This window comes from Eleginops maclovinus, chromosome 20 (assembly GCF_036324505.1).
Source record: "Eleginops maclovinus isolate JMC-PN-2008 ecotype Puerto Natales chromosome 20, JC_Emac_rtc_rv5, whole genome shotgun sequence".
Lineage (NCBI taxonomy): Eukaryota > Metazoa > Chordata > Actinopteri > Perciformes > Eleginopidae > Eleginops > Eleginops maclovinus.
The window spans coordinates 1258892-1271965 of record NC_086368.1 but is presented as its reverse complement, the minus strand read 5'-3'; the positions used below and the strand labels follow the sequence as shown (position 1 = coordinate 1271965).

Genomic DNA, 13074 nt, shown 5'->3' with positions numbered 1-13074 from the left:
CTCAGAAATTCTTTCACACTTTGAGCAATAGCATGCTGTCCAGGATGGTCACAGAGGGTGAACTAGAACTTTATGAGCTGCTGAATATTCTTAATCCCGAAACCTGGCCAACTCCAGTGCCAGTCTTATTTGGAGAGGCCGAATTAAGGCTGCTTTGTACCCGTCTTAAAATCCACTTCTCAAATGTCAAGCAAGATTTCAGAGACCTTAAGGACAGTGGCTTGCCACTGAAAGGAGGACTGATACAGTTGAAACATGCAGGAGACACACTGGCCGTCAGTACTGCAGAGTGTGAAAGAGGGTTCTCCCTAATGAACAACATAATTTCACCCATTCGCAATCAACTAAAAGTTGAGAATTGGTCATATTTAATGTTCATTAACTTAGTGGGCCCACCACTGGAGTTGTGGAACCCCACTAAATACGTTAAAAAGTGGGTTATGACCCGGCGGTCTGCAGACCATATGTCTTGTAAAGTGAGGCATGAAAGCCACCACAAGCTTGACATGAGTGCCATTTGGAATGTCATGAATTGAAGGTGCACTGTGTAGGATGGTGGCCACAGTATGTATTGCAACTAAACTGCTCATTAAAACTGCTGCCTATTGCCAAACAAAATGACTTGTCAAAGGACAAATGGGTTATGTTATTGTTGTGATATGTGCATATGAGATAAATAACTAATAAAGAACACAATGTGAATTAACGGTGTGTTAGTAGCAGTGTATTCATATAGTAGAAATGTTTCGCGACATTGACCACTGCGAGTGAAGGGCTCCCCCACTTTACAAAAGCCAATTTAAACACTGCCTGCACGTCTTTTCGCGCAATTGCAATAGTGCATTTCGTTTTTATTTGGCTATTTAAAATTATGCAAATTATTGTAGCGTATTCTCCAGCAAATTTAGGAGGAACACGAGTGCTCTAGTAGGCCCTATCTGCAGATAAACTTTAACTTTTGCCCATGCCGAGACGTAGGCTATCTGAAGTTCCTTGAAAACATCTCCGCAAAAATGTGAGTGCGTTTCATGCATTTTCGGTCTGCTCGCTGCCTAACTGCTTCAAGGGGGCTTTTCAACAAGAAATATGTAGTGCAAGATCTACAAAGCTACGATATCTAGTTGGACAGAAGCGCAAATCATTTAGGCAGACGTCACTTCTAGCGTTCATCCTAGGTTCACTTCTAGCGTTCACCCTGATAATATAGCACATTGCTCTGACCAAAGAGCTCTTTTACAATACAGGACAGGTACCAAAAATGTATAAACACACATTTATTAAAAGTCATTTATACAATATTTTATATTTTATAGCCTACATTTATACAATTTGAAAATTGTTTTGTCACCACCTGTTCTGAGTCTATATCTAATGAAAATATTTTTTAGATCTTAATGTTTATTTATTTTATTTATTTTATTCACGGCAGAAATCTGGTGCTTCTGGTCCAGGGACACACAGAGCTCAACCTACTATTGCAGCTCTGCTTGAGCAGCATACAAAATATGCAAAAGACTCAAAAGATGCTAAAAGGCTGAACAGGGCAGTTGCTGAATTTATCTGCATGGACCAATTGCCAGTTTACTGTTGAGAAGGCTGGGTTCCGAAACCTGATTAATCAGCTAGACAAAAGATATGACGCCCCTTCAAGGAATTATTTCATGTACAGTGAAATCCCGAAAATATATGAAGAGACAAGGTCAATAATTCATGCACAGATGGCAGACAAACCACTTTTCTCATGTACCACTGACATATGGACGAGCAGAACGATAAGTTCATACATGGCTGTAACTCTGCAGTTTATAACAGCATCTTGGGAGATGCAGTCGTGGTGCATTGGATGCTCTGCCTTGCAGTCCGACCACACAGCAGACACACTGAAAGAGGTCCTGGAAGATGTCATCATGGACACCTGGGGTCTTGATATGGCAAAAATGACTGGAATCACAACAGACAATGCAAGCAACAACCGCAAGGCATTTTCCGACCAACTCTGGATTCCCTGTTTTGGCCACAATTTGCATTTGGCAGTCAAAAAGGCCATAGAAATTGATCGTGTGGCGAGCTGTCTGTCCCGGCTACGCAAGACAGTGTCAGCCTTTTCAAGATCTAATAAAATGTCAAGGCAGCTGAAGGAAAGACAGACATCTTTAAAACTACCACAACACAGGCTAATTCATGATGAGCCTACACGATGGGGTTCCACCTATGATATGGTGGAACGCTTTTGTGAGCAGCAGCAAGCAGTCTGTGCTGTTCTAGCTGAAGACAGAAAAAAATGGTTTCTGATGCCAAAAGACACAGACATGACAACTTTGGAAACAGTGAGGAATATCCTGGGTCCACTCAGTGATTTCACAGATGCCCTTAGTGGAGAAAAAGAAACAACTCTGTCATCAGTCCTGCCGCTCCTGTGGAAAATTAAAGCATGTCTGAATGATGAGGAAGGTGACAGTCCACTGGCACTGGAAATGAAGAAGAAATGTAGAGACGACATTATAACAAGATATGATGAGCACACTATTAAGATGGCACTGAACATCAGCACCTACCTAGATCCCAGATTTAGATGCACATTTGTTACAATGGAAAAAGAAGTTAAAGAGGAACTGCTACTAAAAGCTCACACATTTCCACTTCAAGAGGAGCAAAGTGCAGAGCAACAAGAAGCCTCTGGCTCAGACCACGAACCACCAGCAGCAAAAAAAAGAACTGATCTAAAAAGCCTACTTTGCACCATCACCTCCGAAAAGAGGGTAGCAGAGAGTTCAAGAGTTTCATCCACACTGCCAACAACACTTGAGGACAAAATAAAAAAAGAGATGAGTGACTATGAACAGTCAAGAGTACTGAGTGCTGTACAGGACCCCCTAGCCTGGTGGGCTAAACATGAGGCTGATCTTCCCATCCTGGCTAAGTTTGCACGTCAATATTTGTGCATTGCGGCAACAAGCTGTGCCTCAGAACGTGTGTTCAGTACATCTGGAAACATATGCAGTCCAAGGCGTTCTAGGTTGAGTGAGGAAAATTTGGACATGTTGGTTTTCTTGGCCAAGAATCTGACCAAGGCAAAATGCCTGAGACAGACCCAGTAGATAGTGTACCACTCCAAAAGAATTAGGGAGGGAGTAGGTTGAAGTTTAAGTTGAGAGATGTTGCTACTACAGTTTTTAATGGAAACCTTTTTGGTTCTCATTGCTGCTCCCGTTTAATTCCTTTTATTTGACTATTGTAAAATTGCTGAATAGTAACATTATTGTTGTGCATTATTGTTTATGTTACGAGTTTCTTATTAAAGTCTGTTATGAATGACATTTTCTGTGTTCTCTTTTTATTTAAAAAAGTACCGAAAGTATCGAAATACATGTTAGTATCGGTACCGGTACCAAAATATTGGTATCGTGACAACACTAGTCCTTCTTTATTTTACTTGCCATGGGAGAGAAGTTAAGCTTCCATAGCTCTGTCAGGTCTGGTGAGAATTTTATCCCAAGGTAGGTGAAGCCTGTGGGAGACAATTTAAAGGGACAGTTGGTGAGTGAGGCCACACAGCAAATACAAGGGTGTTAATTTTTCAGAGTAAAAATTCACGGAGTATATTTCTACACTGTGGTGTTTATTGTGGCCTGGCTACACTCACCAGTGTACCTGACCAGTGTACATTGTTTCAGCTTTGTCAGTGTAGAGTTCATTCCGAATGCTGGAACTCTGAATGGTGTATATACACCGATTCGGTGAGCGATTTGTGTATGTCGCCATCTAGCGACGGGGCCATTGCTGCGGTGTGCGTGCTCAATCATTACACTCATTATCCATTCAACAGTCATTGATGCTATCAATAATAGCAAGATAACCATAACCCCAAATGAATAAAGTTACTTGGTTGGACGATGTCAGACAGTGGCCTCCAGTTACTGATGAAGGTATCTGAAATTACTGATATTAATTCATGAATTAATATAATTAAACATTAGTAAACGGAAAGTAGAAGGAGATGTAAACACAGCTAGCTTCCGTTGAATTGACTTACTGACCTTAGCATGCTAACTAGCATTTAATCTTTAAGGACAGCCCACGTGATTAAAAAATAATGTAATTATTAATGTTGGAATTAAATACTTGTTTCAGCAATAAGTATGACATATTAAAATAGGATACAGCAAGAAAATAGACTGTCAACACACATCGCTATGTGTTGACGTTTGTTGTAGCTAACATGCTAACGCAAGCTTACATGACATTTCATTAACATGATATGGCTGCGACGTGATCAAAAACAAAAACACTTTTTTGCTTCGTTTTAGATATTCAGGAGTATTTTATTCTTCGGCTGGCCAGTGATGACCAACAAAACAAAAACTACAGGTCACTGATAGAAGGTCAAAACTACCTAACAACTACCTACAACACGGTTGCACGAGTACTTGAATTCTGCCAACATACATACTAATTTCAGTAGTCGACATAGGTTAGTATACATAAGGTAAACAAACGTTACGTGCAACTTCAACTTTCAGATAATCACCATCATCACGGACATGTAACGTTAGCCAAACATTACCTTAGCACGGACCTTCGCATACGTTAGCATAGCCTAAAATGTGTTCACACTGTAAACAAAGGCTCACAATGGTTAACTAGGCTAATTACCTTCACCAAGAAAATACTGAGAATAGGCCTACTTACCGTGCTGTTTTTATTTGGGATGAAGTTCTTTCTGTTGATGTTTACTATCCACACCTTCCGAACACCTTCATCCTCCACACGACCAGGGAAGCGGTGTAGACCAAATGGTCAACTACATGGACAGTCCTCTTTTACGCTTAAATTGTGTGTCTCGCACACAGACTTCTTCCATAATTGAAGCTTTTGGCTGTTATTGAAGCAGCCGATGACGGCACACGCCCTTCCAGACTGTCTGGGCATAATTATTGCTTTTCACAAATCTCGTTCACAAATCCAGCGAAATATCCCTTTTACTGTCTATGGAAATACCGCGAAATACACACCGCACGCACACCGCATCAATGGCGGCCGCTCTACTTCCGGTCACTTCGCCGAATCGGTGTATAAGCGATTGAGACTTCTCGGCTCTCATCTCACGTACATGGCGTGCTCACGTCACGTCGTCACAACTGGACCAAACGTGAGAGACGTACTGAACCTCTCTCTTTACGACTTCGTCTTGAGGTGAGGTGCTGCTTATGGACCGAGGTAAGTCAAAGTCAAGTTTAAGGAAAATAATAAGTCAACATAAATATAGACTTATCGAGTGTGTGACTTCCATAGCGGTTGATGTGGAAAACACTTTCACGGTGGTTTCGCCAAGTTGTAACTAGATGTTTGTGGTAAATGTCTGTAATAGCCAGAAGCCGTTAATAGCCGTTATTTTTTTGAATTTCCCACTCATGCTTAGCACTACCACTAAGCGGTTATTCATACTATCAAATTTGGCTGCCATAGAGAAAAAACGAGGAAATGCAACCCCAACCCCTAAAAGTAACATGGATGTAAGATATGTTTAATAGCAAATATAGGTTTAGCCACACTTTCGTCAATGGTATTACCACGTAATTGGTAATACCACTAGCTAGTTCTATCCCCCTCGTGCGACTCGGTTTGCAATAGTGTTACATGGTGAGAACATCGGATGCTACGCTAACGAGTTCTGTCTTGCCATGATACACACGCCAAACTGCTTGTTTGTGAGTATCGTTGAAATGTACCACATCGTCGTTCATGTAAACGTAATACCACGAAATAGGTTGTTCGGCTAGTTTACTCGGCCAACGTGGCTTCAGGCTTCAGTAGTTCATTTAGTGCTAGGGTGTGCATCAAAACTGAAGCACGCCACTTTACCTGACTGGTAATTGGTAAAATAAAATAAAATTGTACACACCATTGTAATCCTGTAACTTTGCAGTGATGGTGAAGCGTTTACTTGGTGCAACAATGAGAATTGCTTCATCGCGTTAAGTTGGTGTTTATCTATACTTTAACATGTAAGCATGAGCCATTCTTTTTGTTAACCAGAAACGTGCTTCTCGTCAGTTGCATTCATGAATTGAAGTCTTCCGTCGTCGCTTTATGAAAAGAGTGCTTTTGTGTCAAGAACAGGCTTAACACCGTCGAACAACTTTTAACTGAACTGATGCCGTTTCCCCGCCACAATGATTGTGTGTTCGTTTATATTACTGTAGTTTCAGAATTATGTAAATGGGATTACTTGGTGGTCAACCTCATGGGCATCCGTGTGTTTTAAGATTAAAGGTGCCGTCGGCAGCATTTTTTTTGTCATATTAGCTAAATCTGTCATGGGATTCTGGAAGTAGAATACTAAATAGGCTGTTTAGGAAAAATCCCGAATTCTCTACCTCCCTCTAAAGCCTGTAATCGTGCTTGCAAAAATCGAGCGCTCCCGGCTGTTTTTAACCAATCACGTTAGGGGGAAGGAATCGCTACCTGTCAATCACAGCTTGTGCACACGCTGCTACGCTCGTCTCCAGAGGGGGAGGGGTTTGGGGGGCAGTTTGGAGCTTGGTAGAGGTTGGGGGAGGGACCTGAAAGTTGAATCAGTTCGAATTTTCTGACTTTAGCCTCGGAATTTTGAAGACCTGCCGACGGCAGCTTTAAGCATATGAGTGAATGTTAATTCTGTGTTGCTCTTTTAATTGTTTCTTAAAATGCACTTACACAGGAAAATAACTATCTTAACCTCCTAAGACCCGAGCTGTTTTTTTATATGCATTTTTTATTTCTCTTTGCTATTTGGGCTTATTGGAACCTGATAAGTATAAAAACTAAGTATCATCTTTTGACATGATGTACTTTTAGAGAAAAATGATGTCCACATATGTGGACACTCGGTCTGAATTTCCATAAAACACATTAAAGTCACCTTTTTGTAATAGAGTGAAAAACTATTTTATTTCAACCTTGAACACAGCAGTTTTTTCAACTTTCAACTATTGTTTGTGTTTTGAACATCATTGTGAAAAAACACAACAAAATGAAGAAAAACAAAACATTTTTGCCCCCTTTGGAGAGTCACAGTTACAGTATGTGTTATGTGAAATTTTGCATTGCAGCAGTGTGTGTGTGTGTGTGTGTGTGTGTGTGTGTGTGTGTGTGTGTGTGTTGTGCTGCAGTGTATGTGTGTCTATGTGTGAAAGGCTGTGTAACAGTTGCGATCGCCTTGCAAGCACAAGAACACTTTGCAGGTCACACAACGCACTCGGGTTCTTCCAGTGCAGCCTGCTACCCTGCAGCGCGTCGCGTTCTTCAGGCTGATCATCTCTGGGAGATGGGCATTCGCCCTCCTGCGGACCGAGACATGGGGCACTGCCGTCACAGGACGTTTGTTCCCTTGATTTGAGTTGTCTTCTTCCTCTGACTGTTCAGAGAGGTCTGCATGGCTTCCTTGACCGTGATGCTGGGCCAAGAGGGTCGTAGCAATTTCTGTACGGAACTCAAGGAACTGCATGATGCTCTTCTTTGGTGCAGCACATATTGCGAGGTCTTTGCGGTAGAGTAGCCAGCTGTTACCTAAAGCCAGATCTGTGAAGTGCATTAGCATCCGCATCGTCCACTTCTTAGTACGGGCGCTCATGCGATAGTAGCTAATCATTCTATCGATCAAATCCACTCCACCCATCTTGAGGTTGTACTCACGGACAATGCTTGGTCGCGAGACAGTCACATACTGTTTCAATTTCTTGTCCCAGCGCTGGCAGGTGTCTTCAGGCTCTGTGCCATGAACAACAGACATCATCAATACTGGTTTGTTGTCATACCACTTCACTACACACAACTTTCCGTCTTCAGTGGAAAGTTCTGATGAGGTACCTCTTCCTGTGTTTTTCATGGTTTTGTCAGAGGGTAGCTTCTCCTTCGCGCCAGCGAGTCTGTTCTTCATTATTGTACCAGTAATGTACATCTCCTTCTTCATCATTTGTTCCACACCTCGGATGCTTGTGAAGAACCGGTCACAATACACTTTTGTGCCACGATGCAGAGTTTGACACAGACGAGCCAAGACTAAGCCCCCCAACCCCAGGCCCACCTCTTCTTCGACCTGCTCAAGCAGTGCACCTGTACCTTGATACAGATCAAAGTCCAGCACAATGCCATCTGCTGTAGCACAAACGAAGTTCTTGATGCCAACTGGGTTTGGCTTCATTGGCAGATATTGTCTGCATGGACAGGCTCCTGTGAAAGGAATCATCTGCTCATCAATAGATGCGCATTCAGGTCGATTCTGAGACTTGCAGGGATGAACCTGTATCTGTCCCTGTCCCTGAACCTGTCAACAAGTGTTGTAAATAAGCATTTTGCTTCCTATCCTTCACCTAGCCCTTAGGCCCTGCCTAAAATAAACAAATATCCACTGGGTCTTGGCTAACCATTATTTGCACCACGGAGACGTTTACGTCCTCTGCTGTGCTCAGTGGGCTGAGGAATGGGGTCCTCATCATCACTACTGTCATCCTCATCCTCACTGCTGCTTCGTTCCTGTGTTCGGGGTTGGTAATTGGCATCCAGGATGGGATCATCGTTGTCAGACAAGTCTTCCAAATCTGAGTTGTCTCCATCATTTAGCCAAAATTGCTCCAATGCTGTTTGCACAGAAAAACGCTCTGGAAATAAAAACATGAAAAAATCAAATACAAACCAATGTCATTTATATATGTATGTATTTCTTTGTTATTTATTTCACTGGGACAGCTTTTCAACTGCACCAGAGATAGCTATAAACAACTCTAGCTATTAGCTATAGTAAGGCACATTTTTACTAGCATATTAACATTTTTAACCCAACTAATTTATGTATTTATGTATGTATTTAGTTATTTAATTGTTATTTATTTCATTGGGACAATGTACAGCTTTTTAGCTGCACCAGAGTTAGCTATAAGCTATTTTACTCGTGCACATTTTTGCTAACATATTAGCATGTTTGACCAACCTAAGTCCCAATGTACACATACGTGTACATCATGTTTAGCAGCATACCAAATTGTTATTTTCACACATTTTTTGTCAAATTTGCATGTCATGACAAACGTACAATGCTTTGATAAATATCTAAATCAGAAAAAGCCTTGAAATATGATAGGACTTCTTACCTTGTCGAGGTTTGTGTTTGGAGCTGCCACTTGAATTATCCCTTGTGTTTGCCGCCATTTTTAATTCTTACCGTAGTGTTTTGTACTCTTCTGACACCACCAGATGGCAGTGTAAGTGTCCACATACTTGGCCATGATGCGACAGTTCAGCAGAATTAACGACTGTGGTCATATGACCAAAAATGTGATGTCCACGTATGTGTACGCCAGGTCCTAGGAGGAATAAAAAAAAATCTTATTTGGTTGTGTAAGTGGCCCATATGTTCTCATTTCTCAAATTGTTCTCTCTTTCTTTCTTTTTAGGACACCATGTTGGTTAAAGTGGAATATCTGGGGAAGAGGAGGTACATAAAGATGCATGATGCATCCTACACCGCTTTTCTGGAACAAGGTAATGGAGCCTATGGCTTGAAACTCAGTCTGTTCACACCATTCCCACTACTTTCTGTCAATGTTAACCTACCAAGGACTACAGATGAAAACTAGTCAGTGACTAACTCTGGTGCAGTTACATGTTCTTGGTGGTCATTTACATTTGTCCCCCCATAAATAAATATGTTGAATGCTGCCAAATTAGAGCCATGTTTGAACTTTTATTGGGCACAAACTCTCATGCATGTCCAAGCTGGTGGGTACCGGTAACCTGTTCACAAGGCACTACTAGTGCTGTGTGATGTGTCAGCGGTATTCTCATTGCTTGATTTTAATGTGAAGGAGGCACTCTGGTAATGATTTAAGTGTCATGCTATGCTGATCCATTTACATACAGTATGTCACAGAAGTGAGTACACCCCTCACATTTTTGCAGATTTGTAAGTATATCTTTCCATAGGACACAATTTAAGAAATTTCACTTTGACACAATGAATAGTAACCTGTGTACAACATATAACCGCTTCAATTTGTTGTTTACTCAAAAAAAATTCAAAATACGGCCATTAATGTTTGAACATGTACCCACAAAAGTGAGTACACCCCAGGTTGAAATCCCGTAGAGAGTGTCTGAGAACGGGTCGTGTTGGCCCGAAACATCAAAGGCATCAAAAGGGAGCTCATCGTTGTGCGTTTCATCCTTGCCTTACATTGCACTTTTACATTTTGAGTGTGCACCAGGCTAAAAGAAATGTGTGAGATTTGACTGAAATCCTATGGAGAGTATCATGATCTGCTTCATTAGTCTCAGTACATGTTGACATGCATGTTTCTTTAGGTGCAATTCAGCTTTCCAATGTTGATGGCATTCATGCAGCCCCAAACCATGTCAGTCCCACTACCATGCTTGATTGTCCAGATCGGAAACTTTTTTTGTAAAACTCACTTGGTTACCATGACACATTCTTGACACCATCTAAAGCAAATTTGTTTATCATGGTCTCATTGGAGACGAACAGACCAAGGATATGGATCACAGGAACCATGTCGTGTGGTCTGATGAGACCATGATAAACAAATTTGCTTTAGATGGTGTCAAGCATGTGTGGTGGTAACCAAGTGTGTTTTACAAAAAAAGTGTCCCATCTGTAAAGTCGAGCATGGTAGTGGGACTGACATGGTTTGGGGCTGCATGAATGCCGTCAACATTGGAAAGCTGAATTTCACCTAAAGAAACATGCATGTCAACATGCACTGTGACTGCTGAAGCAGATCATGATACTGTCCATAGGATTTCAGTCAAATCTCACCCACATCTCTTTTAGCCTGGTGCAGACTCAAAATGTTTCATTTTGTGATGTTTCGGGCCAACATGGCCTCTTCTCAGACACTCTATGGGATTTCAACCTGGGGTGTACTCACTTTTGTGGGTACATATTCAAACATTAATGGCTGTATTTTGAAATGTTTTGAATGAACAACACATTGAAACGGTTATATACAGGGTTCCCGCGGGTCCTTAAAAAGTCTTAAAAGCATTGAATTTATGAATTTGGAAATAATACCTTAAAAAGACTTGAAAAAGTCTTGAATTTTGATACCTGGGTCTTAAATTTGTGCAGTATGTAACTTCTCCGTATATCGCATTCTTTTAAAAAGTTTAATTTGTCAACCACTATTACTTTGATTAAATAACAGCCTAAATAAAGAGTGGCGGAACCAATAATTGAGAACGAACGCTGCCCCGGGTCGGAAGACGTCACTTTGCTACAGCATCATAGCAGCACAGACCAGAGATAGACAGACCAAGATACATTCTGTGGTTATGGGGAAATGCAAATTTAATGAAGCGTGGCGAGACAAACGAGCATTTCACTGGGTAAAACCTGTGGAAAACAACGTATTCGAAGCTTTTTGCACAGTATGCAAAAAAAAAATCCAGCTTGGTACCATGGGCGTGAAGGCTCTAGAGTCTCATGCTAAATCAGCCAAGCACATCAGTTCCATGAAGGTGAAGGATCAAACTCCCTCCGTCGCCGGGGTGTTTCAGCCTGCTAATGTTAGCCAGCTAGCTGATAATGTGTCTGAAGTAGCAGGTAACGTGAACCAGCCAGCTGCTAACGTTACTGCTACAGCCCTTCCAGCTACTAGCGCAACGCCCGTTAGTGTGGATCTGCGCACAGCCTTTGGGTCCACACCAACAATGAAAGCAGAGGTGTTGTGGACTCTCAACACAGTCGCCAAACATCAGTCCTACAATTCAAATGAGAACGTTTCCGATCTTTTCAAATTTATGTTCCCGGATTCAGACATAGCTACCACTTTCACGTGTGGTCCTGACAAAACGGCGTACATAGCCAAATTCGGTTTAGCGGTGTTCATCAAAGAGGAACTGGTGTCCAAAGTCAACAAATCGCCGTTCGTTCTGATGTTCGATGAGAGCCTCAACGAGACTACAAAAAATAAACAGCTGGATGTGCATGTCCGCTTCTGGGACGAGGGACAGGTTCAGTCCAGATATTTGGGCTCCCGGTTTATGGGACATTCCACTGCACAAGACCTGCTGTCACATCTCAAAGTAAGCATAACCTTTTTTACTCTGAATATTTCTCAGTTTTATATTGATATCATTTTTGGGGTATACACAGTCCTGTGAAGGCAATGTCACAATGACCAATTAGGCACTTCCCTTAACAATATGTGCTGCTCATCTATTCATCTTATCTTGGGTAATCAAATGCAGCACTTTTTTCAGGAATGTATGGACAAACTGAACCTCAAGGACTTGGTGTCCATTTCAATGGATGGGCCCAGTGTTAACTGGAAACTGTTCGAACTTTTCCAGAAAGATCAAGCTGAGCAGTACGGAGGTGAGGAGTTTATAGGCCTAATGTTATTTCTGTGTGTGTGGGTGAGAGTGTATGTGATCCATTAGTAATATTAAAGTAAAATAGTAAGTATTTGTAGTGCAGTTTACATTGAATAAACAAGTTCAAAGTGATACAGAGAACTGCTATGGAGAATTTGGTTTCTAATATCAAGTTTGCAATGAAACCCTCAGGTCTTCAGCTCATTTGTGTGGGGAGCTGTGGCCTACACACGCTACACAATGCTTTCAAGTGTGGGTTCACTGCATGGCTGCTGGACAAGTTGCTGAGAGCAATGCACACATTGTTTAACAATGTGCCTGCCAGGAGAGAGGATTACGTCACTGTAACCAAGTCCAGTGTGTTCCCCCTTTCTTTCTGTGCCCATCGTTGGGTAGAAAACCTTCCGGTTGTGGAGAGAGCCCTGGTAGTCTGGCTGTTCTGCCCCTGGCATTGAAAGTGTGTTTTTTGTAATGTATGTGGCATAGGTTCCTGTACCTTTAAGAGGGAATGCTCTAAGGGAGGGGCTGCTAGTTAGGTGACCGGAAGTCACAAGCACGTTATTCACATAGAGAGCATGCAGGATCGACAGCTTGATCAGCTCTTCCATTAAGATGCAGTTCCACATCTTCTTGTTTGTTAAAGCAACGTCTGTAAGTGTTATCTTTATTTCCCATGTGTTGAATTATAGATTTACTTCTTTATGC

The 13074-nt window shown here is 41.7% G+C and overlaps 2 protein-coding genes across 2 annotated transcripts; one reads left to right on the top strand and one right to left on the bottom strand.

Moving 5' to 3' along the window:
* Positions 1 to 7162: 7162 nt before the first annotated feature.
* LOC134882894 (piggyBac transposable element-derived protein 3-like) lies at positions 7163 to 9234 on the bottom strand. The gene is made up of 3 exons (XM_063910905.1): positions 9129 to 9234; positions 8406 to 8639; positions 7163 to 8211 (listed from the first exon to the last, which is right to left on the bottom strand). The coding sequence occupies exons 1-3, from the start codon at positions 9184 to 9186 to the stop codon at positions 7163 to 7165; spliced, it is 1341 nt and encodes a 446-aa protein (XP_063766975.1). The 5' UTR covers positions 9187 to 9234.
* A 1772-nt stretch (positions 9235 to 11006) lies between these two features.
* LOC134883044 (uncharacterized) lies at positions 11007 to 12798 on the top strand. The gene is made up of 4 exons (XM_063911150.1): positions 11007 to 12078; positions 12256 to 12370; positions 12562 to 12713; positions 12766 to 12798. Exons 1-4 carry the CDS (start codon positions 11326 to 11328, stop codon positions 12796 to 12798), a joined length of 1053 nt encoding a protein of 350 aa, XP_063767220.1. The 5' UTR covers positions 11007 to 11325.
* The last annotated feature ends 276 nt before the right edge of the window (positions 12799 to 13074 follow it).